At 44.0% G+C, this 21,665-nt stretch overlaps 1 protein-coding gene across 1 annotated transcript in view; it reads right to left on the bottom strand.

Moving 5' to 3' along the window:
* The window catches only part of LOC128836346 (NACHT, LRR and PYD domains-containing protein 3-like), a 104,689-nt gene that overhangs the window by 10,992 nt on the left and 72,032 nt on the right, over positions 1–21,665 (bottom strand). Inside the window, exon 11 of the mRNA XM_054026551.1 lies at positions 203–376. Within this exon, the coding sequence (XP_053882526.1) occupies positions 203–376 (174 nt within the window). The remainder of the gene's footprint in view (positions 1–202; positions 377–21,665) is intronic.

The raw sequence follows: 21,665 nt of genomic DNA, 5'->3' as shown, positions 1-21,665 counted from the left end.
GCACTGCCAGAGTTTTGTAGCTTGTCACAGCATCACAGTATGAGAGGGAACTCAGGCTGGGGGGACAGAGGGCTCAGCGGTATACCAGTTCCAGGTTGTACCCCAAGAACTCCATCACGCCTTGTAACAGTAGAGAGCAGACACCAGCTATGCACCCTGTCAAGCATGTATAAATGCATAAAGGAGGCCAAATGTTACTTACCCCAGTCTTTGTAATTTGCAGTTTTGATGTTTCAGTCCCTCACATAGTAGTTCCACTCCAGAATCTCCTATATATTGATTATAACTGAGGTCCAGCTCTGTCAGGCTCTGGCTGGTTCTGAGAACAGTGGCAAGAGCCCCACACCCCGCGGCTGTGACACCACACCCCCACAAGCTGCAGAAGAGAGAAATGCAGAGAAGGGGAATCAAGATGTGAATGGAGCTCATCACAGCTCTTCTGACAGGTGACCCCATCCACCAGCCCCCATGCCTGACCAATCAGCATCGAGAATGAGCCAGAAGTCCTGCTACAGATTCTGTCCCAAGCCCCACCCCTTGTCCAGTGAGAAACCAGCAGTGGGTGGGACTTCCTGTCTAAACCCCAGTGTTTGCCCTTTACCCTTCACCATGGCCTAGACACTGCAAATCTCTGCCACTGACCAATGAGGAATAAGGTTTGGGTAAGACTTCCTTCCTAAGCACCGCCCCCTCACCCTTTCCATTGACCAACCAGAATTCAGAAAGGGTAAAAAGTTGCCTTTTAAGTCCTACCCACTCAGATCTTGACCAATCAGGTAAGACTTGGTACTGATCAGCCCTGGGATGGTGTGACCCAATCTGAGCTGGTCCATTGCTACAGGGAGGCTGTAGGGGAGCCCCCTCCCCAGGCAGCTGGGCCAGGCTCAGAGTAGGAGAAGCTGGGAGATCCTGCTCTTCATAACTGGCACTAGCTCTGCTGCGCCACTGCAGAACACAGCCATCTCTTGTCTCTGCCCCCAGCCCATCAGCTTCCAGCTCTGACCATCAGGCCTGGGAAGGGGAGGAAGCCAAACAGGCCAAACAGTGGCAGAATCAACCCACCTACCTCTGAGACCAGGGAACAAAGGCGTGAGAGACAACAAGAGGAAGATCCCCATAGCAGGGTGTTACCCAGGATCTGGGGAGGGAAAAGCCCCTGAAAAGAGGGCAACTGTGTGACCCTGTTGGCAGGGCCTGTTCCAGAGTCCAGGGTGGAAAAAATCAATAATAAAAAAAAATAATAATTAAAAATCAGATTTTATTTAAATCGGATTTTTGAGGAAAAAGATAGTTTTAATTAAGATACATTATAGCTCAAAGATATCTCATCATGCAATAGGGATTATAAATTCTAATTATATAGTATGAGACAATATTGTCATGTAATGTTTAAAAAAAAATTTGTAAATGAGTTCCAATAGTTCATGGATTAGGGACCCAATCTTATGGGGTTCCAGGGGCTTCTGGGACTCAGTGCTCGGTCTAGAAGATACCATCAGAGATGCTTAGCTTTGCAGTTCTGAAACTGTGGATTTGTGTCTCCAGAGATAACATGCTTGTTAACAGAAAAAATGTTTTTAAAATAAATACATAAATAATATATAGAGGTGAGAAATAACAGACCTCAACCCTATTGTCCCTCTAAAAATTTGTGTACACAGAATCAATCTCTTACCTCTCTCTAAAAGTGCAAAGTTTCAAAAAGTTCAATGAATAGAAGATTGTTGGGGGCAAAACAGATCTGGACAAGGAGAAGAAGTCTGAAGATAAATGTGAGAAGGGAGGGACAGGCAGTAGAAACAAAAGTGAAACTGTTTGAGCAGCATATTCTAGAAATCTTGAGGTCTTTGAGTGTAGCTTCACTGATTTGAGGTCTCCCATACCATTCTCTCACTAGAAGGGAAAACCTATAATGGCAGCTGGCCGTAAAAGAGACCCAGTTTGGGAATATTTTAACAAAGTTCCTCTACCTGTGGGTAAGACAAGCATGCGTGCAAAATGCAAACAGTGCAACAAAAAAATGCAAGGCCTGGTTGTCTGAATAAAACAACATCATGAGAATCGTTCCTTCTCAGGAGGAAGCTGCATTGAAGAGGATAACAGGAATGTGTCTGAACATGCAGGATCTTCAGGTTGGTAAACTTTTTTATTTCATACTTCTTTCTTAAGGACTGCCTGTCTTCCTTCTGGACTATTTTTGAATTCTCATGTTTGTGCAAAAAATATAGTTGTTACTCTATGGTACTATCATTTTTTGATGCAGTTGTGATAAAAATAAATAACTGAAATAGACAGATCTTCCTTTTAAAATTTCACCTTTAAAATAGTACTGAGTGTCAGTGAATGCAATGAGAGATACTAAATGAGCGGTATGGTAATAATAATTAAATAACTGCATTGACTTATTTTGTTTAGGAGAATCCATCCTCAACATACATGATTCTGAAGACTATCCACCTTCAACAGTTATCTGCCTATTATACTGTTTCAGTTACATCATGTATGTCACATAGCCACAGTATATCACCTGTAGCAAAAGAAAAAATATCTCCATCATCCAGAAAGAACCATAGATAAGTTTGTGATAAGAACCAGCAGATTACAAAAAGAGGTAATTAATGAAAAAATTGCCCGGTTTGTTTATGCGACAAACTCCTTTCCGTATGATTGAGAACCCACACTTCATTAACATGATTCAGTCATTAAGACCAGGATTCAGTCCACCCAACAAAGCAGATGTCGCAGGCAAATTGCTGGATAAAGTGTATGAAAGAGAAATTGAGCAGTGTGCAAAAAGTCTAGAGTCTTGATGGGTGGAGCAATGTCCACAATGATCCTGTTGTATGTGCTTGTGTGACAACAGAAGAAGGAAATATCTTCCTTACAGAACCAATTGATACATCAGGAAATGCACACACAGCAGAATACTTATAAGAAGTAGCAGTAAAAGCTATAACAAACTGTGAAAAAAAATCAAATGTCTAGTACGCAGCTTGGTCACAGACAATGCTGCAAATGTATCCAAGATAAGAAGAAATTATTTAGAAGAGAGTGAAGAGAGTCCCAAGCTAATAACATACAGTTGCAGTGCTAATTTGATGCACCTTCTAGCCAAAGACTTCAGTGTTACAGAAATAAAAGCTAATGTTGTTGAAATTGAAAAATACTTCCGTAACCACCACTTTGCAACAGCTGCTCTGAAAAAAAGTGTGAGGAACCAAGCTAACTCTTCCACAAGATGTGCGATGGAACTCAATAGTGGACTGTTTTGAGCACTATATCAAGAAATGGCCTAATCTGGTGACAATTTGTGAACAAAATTGTGAAAAAATAGATGGCACTGACACAGCCAAAGTTCTCAACATTGGGCTTAAGAAAAATGTTGAACACATGCTGAAAACCCTGAAGCCTATTTCTGTAGACTTGAACAAAATGCAGGGAAATAGCTGTTTTATTGCTGACGCTGTTGAAATTTGGAAGGAACTGAGTGAGATCTTAAAAATGACCTAGTTAAATTACAAACATTAAAAAACATGAATGAGAAAAGCACTATCTCCAGCTCATTTTCTTGCAAATATTCTCAATACTCGGTACCAGGGTCAAACCTTAACTGCTGAAGAAGAGTTGGCTATGCATGGACATCCAGCAATCATCCCTCCATAATGCCAACTATAATAAACTTCAGAGCTAAAGGTGAACCATTCAAGAAATATATGTTTGCTGAAGATGTTTTAAAGAAAGTCACACCAGTGAACTGGTCGAAGTCACTTAAACACTTGGATTCAAAGACTGTTGAAGTGCTAATCTCACTTTTAATAGCAGTAGCTTCTTCTGCCAGTGTAGAAAGAATATTTTCTTCCTTTTGGACTAATTCATTCCAAATTGAGAAATCGTTTGGGACCTGAAAAAGCAGGAAAGCTTGTTTTTCTTTTCCAGATTATGAACAAGCAGGAAAATGAAGGTGAAGACAACTGAGTTAGCTGCAGAAGCCAATACTTTAAGTTTTTCATGTTGACCTGTCTGACATAGTTGATTTAATTTTTTTTTAATTTCATTTAACAATTTTAACAAAAACAACCCTAATTTTAAAACACTTGAATGTTTAACTAAATTCAAAAATTCATATGCTTGTTTTGTTAAAATATTATATGTTTGCTGTTGAAGAAAAATATCCAGAATACATAATGTTGTTGTTTAAGTTAAATAAAACAATTTAAATGTATGTCTGGTGATGTTATCCTCCTAATACAGCATGGCGAAAATCCTCCAAATATTAATGATTAATCTGTTGAATTGGAAATAGTTCACCTCTCAATGACTTCATAAATATCTGCTTCAACTACCTTTGGTAAATGAAATAATCAAACAATCATTCATTTTCTGATATAGTTGTAAAACTAATCTGAAAAGTTTTCAAAATAAATCACTTCAAAAATGTATAGTGTGTACCTTCTAAAAAATGAAACCTACATCTATCTCTGAGTTGTGAAGAATATGTATTAAGGTTATAACAACCAACAAGAATGTACTTTTATGTAGAAATCCATGATTAAATCGAGTCTTCCTGACTAGTTATTTAAATAATGATTTAAATCAATTTGATTTAAATCAAATCCACTCTGCCAGAGTCTCTGGTGGGGTTATACAAGCAGATGTTCTGCTGGTTTCTGTAACTTCTCTGCAGAGTCTGGGCTCCTGATGGAGCTGCCATCCAGCTGAGTGGGTAGCCATGGCACCAGTCTGGTTATGCATGTGCACCTCAAGGACAACCCACAAGCATAGATGTCTTTGCTCTTCTTCAAGGCCTCACAGCAAGTTGCCTGCACTCCCAAGTATGAGCCCTCCCCACCCCAAAAGCTACTAAATCTTGCACACATCAAGACATCCCTCCCACCAGAACTGTCACCTGCATGGACTCCTTCATCACCTCAGTTCCCTTAAAAATATTGGGACTCTTCCAAATGGGGAGGGGGACCCCAACATTTGGGAAAGAAAAAAAGCCCTGAATTTGTGCAAGGGAGAGAAGTCACCATGCCTTGGGGAGCCCCCAGGTGTTGTAAGGATTAGTAGAGCTCCCAAGATATTTTGGAGGTAAGAAGAGAGGAGCCTGCAATAGGGAAGAGATTCTAAGATTGGGTTGATCAGGGGAAGAAAAAACCCCAAAGATGTATGTGGGAATCTGAAGGGATAAACCCTAATTTGGGGGAGGGTGAAGAGAAGAGGGCATCCAAGCTGAAGCAGAAGAGAAGAACCCCAGAAGATTTAAAGTCTAAAAAAAAAAAAAGAAGAAGAGAGAAGAGACCTGAGAAGTTGAGGAGAAAAAGACCCCAAAGTGGGGGAGGACATGTCAGGGGAACATGTCAGGGGACCTCAACTGGGATTAAAAGGAGACCTCCTCTGCCACCCAGGGGTAGTAACTAGAGTAAGGAAAGAACATCCCCCGAAAGAACACCCTCTCCCCCCACAGAGCATAATATCTTTGATGGGAGAGATAAGACTAAGGCGGGATAATGAAATACCCACCATGGTGCAGAGGGAGAGAGACCTTCAAGGAAGAGCACTGAAAGTGGGGAAAGACCCCAAAGGAACTAGGGGACACCCGTGGGAAGTATTACAGGGGACAGAGGAGAATTAATAAAGATATAGGGGGCAAGAGAGAAAGAATTAATGACATCTAGAGGGAGTCTTTAGGGAGCAGAGAGAAGGAGGATGAAAAAGGAGGAGATGGAGTGAGAATCTTGCCACCCCAAACAGCTTTTACCATTAACTTTTGCACTGTTAATACATTCTCTACCGACAGCCAAATAGTCTGCATTAACATAATGCATAGGAATATTTCCTTCTTTAATTATCTCCCTTGAGACTAAAGATGGCCAGGTTTGGGCATATTTGGTTATCCTTCATATTTAAAAGTAACTGCATTAGAATCTATTATGGGGTTTGTGGGTGCTAATGCTGAGGTATTTTTAAAGTTTGGGCAATTCGTTTTTATGTGGCCAAGGGCCCCACAGAGATGGCAGATAACAGGTTTCCTTTTAGGGTAAGAGTTTTTATGTGCTGAGCTTCCATGAGCTTTCCTACTAACATTGGAATTAGGTTGATTTTTAAACTCTTCCTTCCTTTTAAACTGGGGTGAATAAGGACTACTCTTCTCATGGTCTTATGCCCTTCACGGTTTCTATTTTCTATATATGCATCAGCAGTTTCTGCAGCCCTTAAAATCGAATCAGGCTCTCTATCACAGATTGCTGCTTTGATGTCTCCAGGAGCTATTTTTAGCAATTGGTCCAAAGTGATTAAATCTAGCAGTTTATCTAAAAATCCCCATAAGCTTTTGCTCCCATAACCCATGTTTTGACAAAACCCATCAATTTATGAGCACATTCCCCCATAAGCAAAACCATTAGACATTTTGAAATTTCTAAATTTCAATCTATAACAGGGATCGGCAACCTTTGGCACGTGGCCCATCAGGGAAATCTGCTGGCACGCCGGGACGGTTTGTTTACCTGCAGCATCCGCAGGTTCGGCTGATCGCAGCTCCCACTGGCCATGGTTCACTGTTCCAGGCCAATGGGTGCTGTGGGAAGCAGCAGCCAGCACATCCCTTGGCCCACGCTGATTCCTGCAGTCCCCCATTGGCCTAGAACGGCGAACCGCAGTCAGTAGGAGCTGTGATCGGCTGAACCTGCAGATGCTGTAGGTAAACAAACCATCCTAGCCCGCCAGCGGATTTCCCTGACAGGCCGCGTGCCAAAGGTTGCCGATCCTTGATCTATAAGATTCAGGTGTAATTTTAAAGCATTTCAAAACAGCTTCTTTAAACTTCACTTGATTCAAAGCGTCCTCGTCCCCCATTTCATTAAATCACTCTTTGGCTTTTCTGGACAATTTGGTTTACAGGACAGGTATTCACTGGTCATCTGGAATCTTGTGAATGTCACACAGATGCTCAAAGATAGACAAAAATGCTTCAATACATTCAGAGTCTTTATAAAAACTGGACAGTTTTTTCCCCAATTTTTGCTGTTGAGAGGAGATGGAATTCCAGGCTGTAGAACATTTTTTTGCTCTTCCAGAGCTTGGAATGTGGCAACTTCTTTCTCAGTTTGCAGCTGTTCCATGCGCCTTCTGTGAGCCTCCTTGGCTCTCTCCTCAGCTTCCTTCTCAATCTGAGCGATTACTTTCTTCTCTTTCGATCAAAGTTTTGCCATATCTCTTCCATGTTCAAGATGCTGCTTGTATTTCAGTGTTTGCATTCTGATTGCATCTGCTGTAGCTGCGCCTGGGGCAGGGGAAGGCAGAGACTCTGCTTTCTGGTGACTGTCCGTGAACAAATTTCTCAGTTCTTGATCTGGGGTTTCCTTCTTACAGGATAATCCCCTTTGAAAGCACAAATCTTCAAGGGCTTTTCTGTCAAGACCCTCATATGTTCATGGCTCATTCATTGTAACTAATCTTGAAGCCTTAAAACTCTCAATATCAAAATTAAATTTTGAGTAGTGTGAGGTTCTGATCCAAAGCCTAATTGACCGGATTCTGTGGATCCTGCCCAAGACTACACCAAATGTCTTCATGCCTAAGTGGGTCACAGACGAGAATACCAAATTGAAAACAGACAGTATGCAATAGGAGAGACACACCCCAAACTGGTGGTTTATTCTGTAATTAGATTTCACCAACCCAGTAATAAAAGTGAACTTCTGTATCACCACACTGGTTAACAAGAAGTCAAAGATGCAATCTCCTTAGGCATTCCAGGTGCTGGCTCACCACCCAGACAACTGGACTTTATGATGAGAGATTACTGAAAATCAGATTAATCATACATAAAGTTCTTCCAATCCCAAAGGATCAGCCACTTCACCAGGTCAATATATAATTCAGATCTTACCCCAAAGCCTCCTTTCCTAACAGAATACTACACTTGTAAAATTTACCCACTTCATACCCTTTTACAATGCCTTCACACTTGCACACAGAATCCCACATCACCCTATACTTTCCCTTACCCTCATTCAATCTACAGACTGCTCTCATATGCCCCACCTCACTGCTGACAATACCCATGGCAAGAAGATCTCAGTGCCCTGCTACCGACACAAGCTACTCAACTCCGTATTGAAATGATGCAAGACTGGAACCTCAAGGTAAACATACACCTCTTTCCTTTGATAACACACAAGGGGACTCAGACCCAAATCCCCTCATATCACAATCCCAGCTCTCCCAAGCTGCTCCGATTTATTCATCCATCATTCAATACAGCTGCACTTAACACCACGAATGCAGCTGGAGTGCATGCAGATAATTCCCAGTGGCTATTGCCAGATCCAGAGGGGCAGAGTTACGGATGCATGTGCATTTACCTTAACTCTATATTTCCTTATTTTCAGAAATTTGATTTTTGCTGAACTAGACATTCTGGAGGGGCATGAGCTATCGCCGGGAAACCTTAACTCTTCAGACTTCAACCATTTAATTTAGGCTATCGGATCATCAGGGCAGAGATTGTCTACATGTATTGTTGCTCCTTCTTCTGACAACCATGCCCCATTTTGACTTCAGCTTTATCCCTCTGCTGAGCAGTAGTAAGGGCCTTGCTGATCAGAGGAGAAATCAGTGATGAGGAAACAGGTACACTTAAAGTTTACCTAGTAACTCTCCTGCTGCTCACACAGCTCCCTCTCTCCCAAAGCTGCCTTTACACAAGACCTTGCATAACCTAAACACTGCATGTCTCTCCAAGAATAAAAGCTTGTTTACATCCTAAACAAAAAGAACATGGACACCTGTAACAGCACCACCTGGGGACACCTGTCATGTCCAGTGCCTAGCACAGTGAGGCCCTGATCTCAGCCAAGGCATTTTTCCACTACTGCAATTCACTAATAAATAATACTACAACTACTGTAAACAAAATGTGGAATTTATTCGGTCACCACCTGAGTTGTTGATGGTTGACAGAATGAACAGAGGAGCTCATTGGAGCAACTTTTCATTGAGACATTGGAACCCAAACAGGAGACACCCCTCGCCCCCAGCGTAATGATGACTAATGAGCATCACTTGGATCTTCAAACTGGTGAGTCGCGAACCATGACTAAGGGACAAACACATGGAACATCTGTTTACCAAATCAATACTGTATTTGGTGCTCAAAAGTGAGATGCATAGAGCCTGTTCACAGGTAAGTTGTGGAAGAGTTTCTGTAAAAGGGTCAAATTTGATTGCTCAGTGGCCAGAGTGTTTGGCTTCCAATCGAAGATTTGGTGAAAGACCTCCTCATGCACATTTGTTTCTACTGTAAACTAAAAATCCCTGTCTCACAAACTGAAATATTTTTAGTCTTTACTTGAAAGTGGTCACATAAACAAGCAACTCCTGCAAAATTACGCCTATTGTCATGTTCTGCTTTGGCTCATGCTTCACACCTGATATTGAGAGTAACTATGGCAGAGAAAAGTTGATGTTTCTTTTAATAAAAAGAATCAAAAAGACATTGATTTCTTACTTAAAATCACATTAGTTTATTTTTTTTTAAATTAAAATTAAATATTTTGCGTTTAAAAAATAAATGTTTAAAATTAAATTTCAATTTATGACATTCTATATTAAGGCATAAGCTTAGTACAATCTATTTAAAATAATTTACATTAAATAAAGATGATATTCAAAAAGTATGTGTTTGTTGCTGAATTGGAGGAAGTCATCAGCTCAGCACCTAGCAACACCGAGAACACCGGCCCAAGCTAGGGATTGACTTCTGGCTCCCTGCTGCGGAACTGTGAACTCTGGAAGCCCCAACTCCCTAACTCTAAGGCTCCTGACTCAGCCACTGTTCCCAGGGCTTCTAGGTTCCAAGCTCCCCATCAATCCAGTAGGGCTGATGGGGAGCCAGGAATCTAGAAGGCCTGGGTCCATGGCTGAGCTAAAAGAGTGGTTCTCAACCTTTTTGGTCTCAGGACCCATTTGTAAACCTTGATGGCCTTTTGCAACCCAGTAAATAGCTTTAGTGCAAAAAATGTTTGGTTTAGAATACATTTCTTAACCATGATATATGTTCAGTGGTTTGAGCATTGGCCTGCTAAACCCAGGGTTGTGAGTTCAATCCTTCAGGGGGCCACTTGGGGATCTGGGGCAAAATCAGTACTTGGTCCTGCTAGTGAAGGCAGGGGGCTGGACTCGATGACCTTTCAAGGTCCCTTCCAGTTCTAGGAGATGGGATATCTCCATTTTTTTTATATATACATTAACATAATAAGTACTAAATGCAACAAATATTAAAATATAGTACTTAAGAATTTGTTGTATAAATCCTATGTTCTGAGCATTTCAACCTGTAAGAATGTGTCAAAGGGGATCATGGGAGGCCCTGGCCAGGGCTGGGGATCATGGCCTGCCCCTGGGGGTGAGAGGCCCTTGAGGGTGTAAAGCCCACCATGCACTCACCTGCAGCAGCAGCTCCAATCCTGCAAGGCTGTCTAGCTCCCAGATCCAGGCGTTGTGACCTGGTGCATGGGGTCCCAGTGCCACTCACTCAAATTTGATAAAACTTTGACTGTTTTCAGGCTGGAGCAAAATTAGGTTTTTAGGGACAACTGTTTAGGGAGTAACTGATAATCAGCACTGTAGGAGTCTGGCTATGATAGCAACTATCGGGGGTAGCCGTGTTAGTCTGTATCCACAAAATGCATCTGAAGAAGTTAGGATTTTAACCCACGAAAGCTTATGCCCAAATAAATCTGTTAGTCTTTAAGGTGCCACTGGACTCCTTGTTGTTTTTGTGTATGATAGAGACCTCCTACACTTCCTTGCCCTGTGTGTGTGTGTGTGTGTGTGTGTGTGTGTGTGTGTGTATCAGAGAGAGATTCCCTTTCACACACGCACACACATACCCATCTGCACCCCATCTTCAGGGACCTACAGACAAAGAAAGGACTTTGGGATAAATAACTTGTGTTTAAACTGACTCAGGGCCTTCTTCCTGATCCAGCAAACAGATAGGACCTCTGGTCCATGGAGGGTCTCAATCCTGGGAATAACACAGTAATGGCAGGGAGCTGTTCAGCCTGAAAATACCCCACTCAGAAAGGAGAGGGACATGGGTCTTTGCCCAGGAAAGGCAATGGCCAGGGAGGTTGGAAGCCTAAGAGCGGGTGCCATTGATGGATCACTGAGGGGACATAATGGTGCAGTTCCCTGAACTGAGACAATTCCAATCAACTTCACCAGAAAGGTCACTGAGTTAACTGTGTTATCTAATAAATCCCCTTTTCTTCAGCTTTTACCAGACAAAGTGGTACTCAGAATTATTCCAGAATTCCTGCCAAATGGAGTTCTCCTTGTCATTTCCATCAGAACACCTCTCTCCTAAACCTACCATTCTACAGAGTTCAGATGGGTCTGTCTGCATGTGTCTGCATGCCTACAGGGCCATCAAATTCTCCCTGTGCAGGACAAAAACTCATGTCTTGTCCCTTTCCTGTGTTGGAAAGAACAAAGGTCTCAAACATGTCTGAAGCAATCAACTTCAGATGGGTCAGATTTGCTAATCTGGAATCTTATATGAAGGCTCGAAAGAGACTGCTGTCAAACCTCAGAGCATGTTCAATAAGATCTGTCTGTAAATCTCAGCAGATAGAAGAGGTCAATAGAGTGACTGCTGACAATCTCGGCATTTTATGGCAAGACACTGCAAGTACATATATCTTCACCAGATGCTGTCTTGGGTCTCCAGGCCTTTTAGTCTGCTCTTCTTCCTTGATCTGTCTCCTCATTTCATTCTACTTTCCTTCCCCTCCCCCCCTTTTTTTTTGATAGACTGCCTGATACTTCCCATCCCTCAGACTCCAAACTAGTGGATTCCTGAGAAGACACATTTCCAGTGTGTTCTAATTATTTGTTACTTAAAATTAGAGTTTGAATTTATTCTAATTATTTCAACTTAAAATTGAATTTTCTTACTCAGGTCTTCAGGTTGAACAGAGTTTTACTTTGATTATAAAATATGTATATATGTGTTGGGTCGGAGAGACAGGGGAGGGAGAGATGTTGGGTGTTTTCAAGTTAAACCCTAAAATCCTATGTACTTAAAGTGTGAATCATGGACACAAATCAGGTCTGTGCATCTAGAGAAGGAAGCCCCGGTTCTATCTACAGTTTGGGGTGACCAAACATTTTTAATCCCACTGCAGGCAGAGATTGGTTTTAGTCAGAGATTGGTATAGTCCAGAGAGTGCCTCTTGACTACCGCAGGGCTCCAGAGGTGGGATTGTCTTTTAGGAGCACACCAATGCAAATGTGCATTTGAGTCAGGGCTGTGTCCTAATAGTGCCGATACATTATCCAGGTTGTCTTGGTTGAAAGCAAGCAGAAAACATTGTGTATTTGTTGTGCTTTACCAAAGTACTGCATAGATAACAGTAAGAACAGAATCTAGGAGCTCATTTATACAGAGACCTAGCCCTAGCTATCTTGTAGGCAGCCTTAGCTATTCCCTAAGCCATAGGTGGACCTTTCTTGGGAGAGGTGCAGAGGATTCCTGGTAGATAAAGGTTGCTCACTGCTAGGTAGTCATTCCAGTGGGACTTATACCATCATTGTTGGAGAAGTAGAAAAAGGGACATACTGGTATAATTAAGACTATACTGCTGGTATAGAGATCCACATGGTAGTCTAGATGAGAATATTACCAATTTGGATGTGGATTCACTTCTTGACAGCTATAATCAAAAACTACCCTACTCCAGTGCACATAGAACAAAATCTATGGATTTTGATCTTAAATGACATTCTTAAATTGTCCAGAGGTTAGTACCCTGGAGGACACAACAAAACAAGCCATTCTCACAGCTTTGCACTTCCCTTGTATTTCCCAGTTCACGCAACAGACTGTCATCCCGCATATCCTGAAAACACTGGCCACCCTTTATCAAAGAGGATGAACAATCCCTTAGTATGTTGTGGAAAGTCTGAGGCAGCCATTGTGGGACCTTAGAGAGCAGGGCTAGTCAGCAGGGGCCTTATCTCAGAAACATTCAGGGGATGGGGGGTGAAGCTGTGTCAACATATAGAACATTATATGTGGTTATATTATATCATACAAAGTCGGGGAGGTGGGGAGTAGAAGACATAATAGAGCATATAGACCTATGAAAAGTCCAAAAGGGCAACTGCCCTACAGCATATGACGCCCCACTGGTAAGTATCTGAAGATGTAAACGTGTTTTTACAGCATTACAGAAAGATTTGGGGAGAGGGGAGAAGCCAAGACCAGTGTTTTGGGCAGCTGTGCATACTGGGGTATCCTGATGTGTAAATAGTATATTCTCCTCCCCAAAGGAAGAAGGCACCTATGGTTTGGGCTAACAATAAACTAGTGAGACCTGTATGTTTTGTTCTTCCCACTTGGACAGGATAATAAAAAGGTTGAGACCTATTCCCTGGCTTTGGCACAAGGAGACAGGGCCCATTTACACAGGAGTCCCAAGTGCTTCTATAAGAATAACCTGAGATGGGAACCTTCCAGCTGCAGCAGAATAAGCAGCTGGTTCCTACATGCCCTGTTATTGTCCAAACCAGTTAAATGGATGAACTTGCTGTGCTGGTCCCATTTTTCCAGGAGAAGACCCAAAAATCTGACCCATCAAAAAATGCCAGAGAGATTGGCTGTTACAGCCCTGAAACTCAGGGGATCTTTTGCCTTTTGTATTTACTCGGTAACTCAGGTAAGCAAAATAAAAATTTTCCTGTATGTTGTAAGGAAGCAGGAAGGGGCAGGAGTCTGCTGACTAGCCCAGTGAAGGGAGCTGCACTGATCCCAAGTGCTCTGATAGCTCAGGACTTTGTTGTTACCTCAACTCTCCAAATTCAGCTTATTATTTGTCACTTGGCTGGGCCTAGAACTATGCAGTTCGCCATCTCACAAAACTGAACATCTTTGTGTTACAAACAATACACTATACCTACATCACACCTGTAAGAAGTCCTGTCTTCTAGCCCCTGATGGGAAAAAGCTGTTGTCAATCAAGGTTCGGCGGGTGATGGTGGGGAGTGAGCTGTCACTTCCACTTTCTACAGAGAACCCCTTCTCTGCAGCACATTAGAGCCACAACATGGGGGGAGGGGTAGGAAGGAGCACTGAACCAGGCTCATATGCCACCCCTATTAGTTGACCTAGTACCTCCCCCTGCCAGTGCAGGATTGCTTGTGTGTTCCAGTGAATTGTCTAGTAGAGAATTAAGACGTCCCAAGTGATGGAGCTTCCATCTGTTCCATGTGGAGACTATTTCATGGGATATTAGATATCATAGGAGATCTCTCAGAGCAACATAACAGTGAAGCAGACATCCTTCAGCTGTGTGTCTTCCCTCCCCATTCCCCCAACAGTGAGTTACTAATCCCCCACCCTCCTACACCGTATGAAGGACAGAAGGGGCAGCTATCACAAGGAAGAGGAACCACCATCACTGTAAGACTCTCTGCGAGTCCATGGAATGGGGAGAAGAATTATCAGTCACTGATTACCAGTGAAGTGTCCTGGAACAGCTGCATCTCCTGTCACCTATTGCAGTGAGGAACCAGTGATCTGTAGGTTTCACTCCTTGGGAGAGAACAGGAAGCTGCACTTGCACTGGGCAGGGGAAATGCAGCCCAGTGGTGACTCCTACAGCATGGGGTGGGGGAAAGGAAAGTGCATGTGGTGGTGGTTGCTATGAGCAGGGAAATCACTGACCCAGGGAGTCTTTGAGTGCAGCTGGTATGTTCTCTCCTCTGGAGGGTGTGTAATGGGGAGTGGCACTTGCTCATCATCAAGAGAGAAGGAAGAGGCTAAACATCACTGATAGTGGGAATAAAAGAAGAAAACAAACAGCCCTGAGATGTGTCTTATCCATCTGCAAACTGCCAAGAGGAGCTTTGAGGCCTTGCTTGAGGACTGTTGAGGATAGATGGCAGCAGAAGCACCTTAGCCCTCCAGGCAGTGCGTCTGATGTTCTTGGGAGAGAATGGAGGGGCCAGTCATTAGAGGTTAAGGGCATTAACCCCAACGGTGGAGAGCTGCTGCAAAAGGATGTTGATTTTGCTGTTCACTCTGCTGGTGCTTTTGGGGCAGATTTTCAGGAGAGCTGAATTTCCAGGGTTCAAGTCTTTTGAAAATCTGGGCAGAATTGTCAGTGGGAGCTGCTGAATCTTGAGCTCTTTTGAAAATCTGGCCTCAAGTCCACAGAGTTTCCCTGGATCTCACAGGCATGGATGGGCCTTCTGCCTTGAGAGAAGAAAGAAGCAGAAATGTGTTGAAATTGAAAAAGGAAGAGCCACAGCTTTCCCCAAAGGTTTTTTTTTTTTTCTTTAATACAAGGAGTCACTAGGACATCTGCTCCAGCCTGCTCTGTTGGTAACTGTAAACACACAACCTCACTCCCAGCAGGCTGCACTTCAAAGGATATTTCATGAAATTGGTGCTGTTTCTGAGCAGACACCAGCGTCAGCCCAGCCCTGGAAACCTCAAAGGCGGGGGCCACTATGGGTGGGGCTCAGATGCGGTGGATTAAGAATCCTCAGTGTCCTGGAGCCTCTTTTGTTTTCATTCGTTTTATATGAGAATTAAAATGTCAAAAGTCATTAAAATGACTTAAAAAGTAGGTTGCAAGCTAAAGGGTCAGAGTGCATTTTAGTAAATGCATTTTAATTAAAAGTTGGTTTTAAAACTTATACCAAGGGGCTGTGGAGTTAGTTGTCTTGGGTGGGCCCAGCTAGATTTACATTCCCAAACACGGCAGGCTTGGCACATATTGTGAGTCCTTCATGCAAGGGCTGGAGAGACACTTGATTTTCAGATTCTCCTTGTAACTGCAGAGAGCAGAGACCAGCTACGTGCCCTGTTGAGCACTTTACATAAAGGACACCCGTAAATGCATAAAGGAGGCTAAATGTTACTTACCGCAGACTCTCTAATTTGCAGTTTGGATGTTTCAGTCCCTTACACAGCAGCCGCACTCCAGAAACTCCCAGATAATTATAACCCAGCTCCAGCGTTGTCAGGTACTGGCTGATTCTGAGAACAGCAGCAAGATCCCCAGAGCCAGTGTCGGTGACACCGCACTTCCACAAGCTGCAGGAGAGAGAAAGGGAGAGAATGGGGATCATCGTGTGAACGGGCTTGTGACAGCTCTTCTTACCCACCCATCAACCCCTCTACCTCACCAATCAGAACACGTCAGAAGCCCTGCTATAGACTCTGTCCCAAGCCCCACCCCTTGTCCAGTGAGAAACAAGCAGTGGGTGGGACTTCCTGTCTAAACCCCAACCGTTGCCATATACCCTTCACCAATCAACAGTGAGAATGGCCTAGACATCGCAAACCTCTGCCATTGACCAATTCCTAAGCACCGCCCCCTCGCCCTCTCTACCGACCAACCAGAATTCAGAAAGGGTAAAAAGTGGCCCTTTAGGTTCTGCCCACTCAGCTCTCGACCACTCAGGTTGAGCTTGGCACTGATGTGCCCCAGGATGGTGTGACCCAATCAGAGCAGGCCCATTGCTACAGGGAGGTTGTAGGGGAACCCCCTCCCCAGGCAGCTGGGCCAGGCTCAGAGCAGGGGAGATCCTGTTCCTCCACACCCCTGGCACTAGCTCTGCTGCTCCACTACAGGATGCAGCCGTCTCCTGTCTCTGCCCCCAGCTCTGACAGTCAGGCCTGATGAGGTGAGCACTAGCAGTATTACACCCACCTTCCTCTGAGACCAGGGATGAAAGTGGGGGAGAGACAAAGAGAAGAATATCCCAATGGCAGGGGTTGCCCAGGCCTAGGTAGGGAACAGCCCCTGAAAGGAGGGCAACTGTGTGACCCTGTTGGCAGGGCCTGTTCCAGAGTCTCTGGTGGGGTTATAAAAGCAGCAGTTCTGCTGGTTTCTGTAACCCCCTTGCAGAGCCTGGACTCCTGATGGAGCTCCCAGCCAGCTAAGTGGGTAACCATGGCAGCCGGCTGGCTATGACCATATGCACCTCAGGGACCACCCCCTAACATGGCTGTCTTTGCTCTCCTTCAAGGCCTCACAGAGAGCCCCTTGCACTCCCAAGCATGAGCCCTCCCCATCCCCAACAGCTGCTAAATTTTACACACATCAAGATACCCCTCCCACCAGAACTGTCACCTGCATGGCCTCCTTCATCACCTCATTTGTCTTAAAAATATTGTTACTCTGCCAAATGGGGAGGGGAACCTCAATATTTGGGGAAGAAAAAAAGCCACTGAATTTGTACAAGGAAGAGAAGCCCCCATGCCTTGGGGAGCCCCTAGGTGCTATCAGGGTTAGTACAGTCCCCAAGATATTTTGGAGGCAGGAAGAGAGGAGCCGGCAATGAGGGAGAGAATCTAGGATTGGGTTGAACAGGGTGAGAAAAAAATCCCAAGAATCTGAGGGGATAAATTTTGGGGGAGGGTGAAGAGAAGAGGACATTCAAGTTGAAGCAGAAGAGAATAATCCCACACGATTTAAAGGTTAAAAAACAAAACAAAAAATAGAGCGAAGACATCTGAGAAAGTGAGGAGAAAGAGACCCTAACGTGTGAGGAGGACATGTGAGGGTAATGGACCTCAACTGGGATTAAAAGGAGACCCCCCTCTGCCACCCAGGGGTAGTAACCGGAGTAAGGAAAGAACATTCCCTCCCCCCACCACCATGATATCTTTGATCGAAGAGATAAGGCTAAGGCGGGGTAAGGACATACTCACTATGGTGCAGGGAAGAGAGACCTCCAAGGAAGAGCACTGGAAGTGGGGAAAGACCCTAAAGGAACTAGGGAACATCCCTGGAAAGTAATATGGGGAGCAGAGGAGAATTAATAAAGATAGAGGGGGCAAGAGAGAAAGAATTAATGAAGTATGGAGGAAGTCCCTGGGGAGCAGGGAAAAGGAGGAGAAAAAAAGAAGAAGATGGAGTTGTAAGGGCTGAAGCTCTTTTCTGCAGCCACACTAGGACAGAAGCAGCTATGAGCTAAAAGCAGAAAGTCACATCTTCACAATTACATTAAAACAATGAAATATCAGGCTGTTAAAAAGTCACCCCGTCTTAATAGTATTCATCATCACCAGATAAAGATGTTTAAAGAAACCTTTGTTTGATAGCATTCTGCCTGGCAAGAAATCACTTATCAACTATTCTGTGAAATCTATACTTCTTTATTGTTTTGTCTTTATGGTCCCTACTTCTCTATTGTTTATCTGTATGGTCTCTGTCTGATTCTTTAATTGTTTCTGTCTGTTGCATAACTAATTTTGAAGATTTAAATCAATTAAGGTAGTGGGGCATGATTGGTTAAAGAATTGTTTCATAATGGGCTAGGATCAGTGAAAAATGCTGTTTTGTAGCACTTTAGTTTAAAATGATTGGTTAAAGTATAGCAAGGCAGAACTCAAGTTTAACTATATAAACTCGGGTCCAAAAGGAAGTTCTTTGGAATCTAACTCCAGGACACAGCCCCAAGATCAGAGCTGCCAGACCTCAACATCCTGCCAATCACACTGTGCAGAAGCTGGAGTCCCCGGTGACCTGATCTTGACTGGCCATCAGGAAAAGTTCATCTGCCTTATTGGGAGTGGTGAGCATTGTATGCTTAGTGCGTGCACTCTGTTTTCGTAACTGCTAATAAATAGAGGTTAAGAATATTACTGTGTAAGGCTCTTTCACTGGGAAAAGACCCCACAGACCCATAGAACCCTGAGTTCACAAGGAATGGGTGTTATACCCTGAGCCCACGGAGGAGTAGAGCCCAGAACCCCTGGAGGGGTAAAGTTGGGTGACTTATACCCTGAGCCCAGGACAGGAAAGGGTGGGGTACCTAAATTAACTAAATTATGGCTTGAGCCCACAGAAGGGTAAAGATGGGTGCCCTAGAATGTGTGCAGATAACAGAGTGAGAGATTTACAGGGTGATAGCAGGGGAAAAAGGGCTAAATTTGAGGGTAATAATTAAGACTATATTGCTGGTATGGAGATCCACATGGTAGTCTTGATGAGCATATTACCATTTTGGATGTGGATTCACTTCTTGACAGCTATAATCAAAACTACCCTACTCCAGTGCACATAGAGCAAAATCAATGGATTTTTATCTTAAATGACATTCTTAAATTGTCCAGAGGTTATTAGCCTGGAGGACACAATTAAAAAAAAAGCCATCTTCACAGCTTTGCTCTTCCTTTGTTTTTTCCAGTTCATACAACTGTCTGTCATCAGGCACACCCTGAAAACACAGGCCACCCTTTATCGAAGAGGATGACTAAGCCCTTAGTGTATTGTGGAAAGTCTGAGGCAGCCCTTGTGGGAACTTACACAGCAGGGCTAGTCAGCAGGGGCCTCATCTCAGAAAAATTCAGGGGGTGGGGGTTGAAGCTATGTTAGCTTATAGAACATTATATGTAGTTATATCGTACACAGTCAGGGAGGGCGGCAGTGGAAGACATAATGAAGCATATAGACCTATGGAAAGACGGTGGGAGGGCAGGAGCAACTGCCCCATAGTGAATGACGCCCCTGCTGGTAAGTATCAGAAGATATAAATGTGTTTTTACAGCACTACAGAAAGGTACAAATTCGAGGAGAGGGGAGAAGCCAGGATCAGTGTTTTGGGCAGCTGTGCACACTGGGGTATCCTGAGGTGTAAATGGAGCATTTGGGCAATCGCCCAAGCCATGGGTGCCTCCTTCCTTGGGGAAGGAGAAAGATAAACTGGTGATACCTGTTTTGTTTTGTTCTTCCCCCTTGGACAGGATAATGTGCAAAAGGTTGAGACCTATTCCCTGGCTATTGCACAAGGAGACAGGGCCCATTTGTACAGTACACGGGAGTCACAAGTGCTTTTGTAAGAATAACCTGAGATGGGAACCTGCCATCTGTGGCAGAATAAGAAACTGGTTCCTACATGTCCTATTATTCCCCAAGCCAGTTATGTGCATGAACTCGCTGTGCTGGTCCCATTGTTCCAGGAGAAGACTGCAAAATCTGGACCGCTCAAAAATGCCATAGAGATTGGCTGTTACAGTCCCAACCCTCAGGGGATCTTTTGCCTTTTGTAATTTATTCTGTAACTCAGGTAAGCACAAGAAAGACCATCTTCACTTTTTTGTATGTTGTAAGAAAGCAGGAAGGGGTAGAAGTCTGCTGACTAGCCCAGTGAAGGGAGCTGCACTGATCCCAAGTGCTCTGATAGCTCAGGACTTTGTTGTTACCTCAATTCCCCAAATTCAGCTTATTATTTGTCACTTGGCTGGGCCTAGGACTATGCAGTTCGCCATCTCACAAAATTAAACATCTTTGTGTTACAAACAATACACTATACCTACATCACACCTGTAAGAAGTCCTGTCTTCTAGCCCATGGCTGGGCAAAACTGCCCATCTGTCAATGTCCCATCCTGGTCACTGATCTCTGTGGGAGCTCTCTCTTCCCCTCACGATACATCCCAATTTCTCCATCCTTCTTTCCTTCCTCTCATTCTCCTCCCCTCCTCCCACACAGTCTTGCTATGCGATACAGACCTTTCTGAAAGTACACCCCCACACATTCACACACACCTTTTTCTGCCAATTCCTATCTAAAATTAACCTTTGGGTAGTACATCACCACGCTTCTCATAACCAGCAACTTGCCTGGTCGGTGATTCGCAGGCCTCATACATCTTTTTGTGGCTGTTGTAAATCAGAGGTTGGTGGGTGATGGTGGGGAGTGAGCTGTCACTTCCACTTTCTACAGAGAACCCCTTCTCTGCAGCACATTACAGCCACAACACAAGGAAGAGGGATAGGAAGGGGCACCGCACCAGGCTTACATGCCACCCCTATTAGTTGACCTAGTACCTCCCCCAGCCAGTGCAAGATTGCTCTCTACAACATGTTTTCCTCTTAGTTGTCTAGTAGAGAATTAGGATGTTCCAAGTGATGGAGCTTCCATCAGTTCTATGTGGAGACTATTTCATGGAATAGTAGATCGCACAGCAGATCTGTAAGCGCCACACAGCAGTGAAGCAGACACCCTTCAGCTGTGTGTCTTCCCTCCCCATTTCCCATGCCACCAACAGTAAATTACTCATCCCCCACCTTGCTACACAATATGAAGGACAGAAGGGGCAGCTATCACAAAGGAGAGGAACCACCATCACTTTTAGACTCTCTGCAGGTCTGTGGGATGGGGAGAGGAATTATCCATCACTGATTACCACTGAAGGATCCAGGAACTGCTGCATCTCCTGTCACCTATTGCAGTGAGGAACCAGTGAGCTGTAGGTCTCGCTCCTCAGGAGGGGACAGGAAGCTGCAGTTGCACTGGGCAGGGGAAGTGCAGCCCAGTGATGACTGCTAGAACAAGGGGAGGAAAGGAAAGTGCATGTGGTGGTGGTTGCTATGAGAAGGGAAATCACTGACCCAGGGGATCTCCAAGTGCAGCTGGTATTTCCTCTTCTCTGAAGGGTATGTAATGGGGAGTGGCACCTGCTCATCATCAAGAGAGAAATAAGAGGCTAAACATCACTGATAGTGGGAATAAAAAGAAAACAATAAGCCCTGAGATGAGTCCTATCCATCTGTATACTGCCAGGCGGAGCTTTGAGGCCTTGCTTGAGGACTCCTGAGGCTAGATGCCAGCAGAAGCACCTCAACCCTCCAG

This window comes from Malaclemys terrapin, chromosome 4, assembly GCF_027887155.1.
Source record: "Malaclemys terrapin pileata isolate rMalTer1 chromosome 4, rMalTer1.hap1, whole genome shotgun sequence".
NCBI classification, from domain to species: Eukaryota; Metazoa; Chordata; order Testudines; family Emydidae; genus Malaclemys; species Malaclemys terrapin.
Note: the sequence above shows the minus strand (reverse complement) of the source record. Positions and strands in the feature narration are given on the sequence as shown.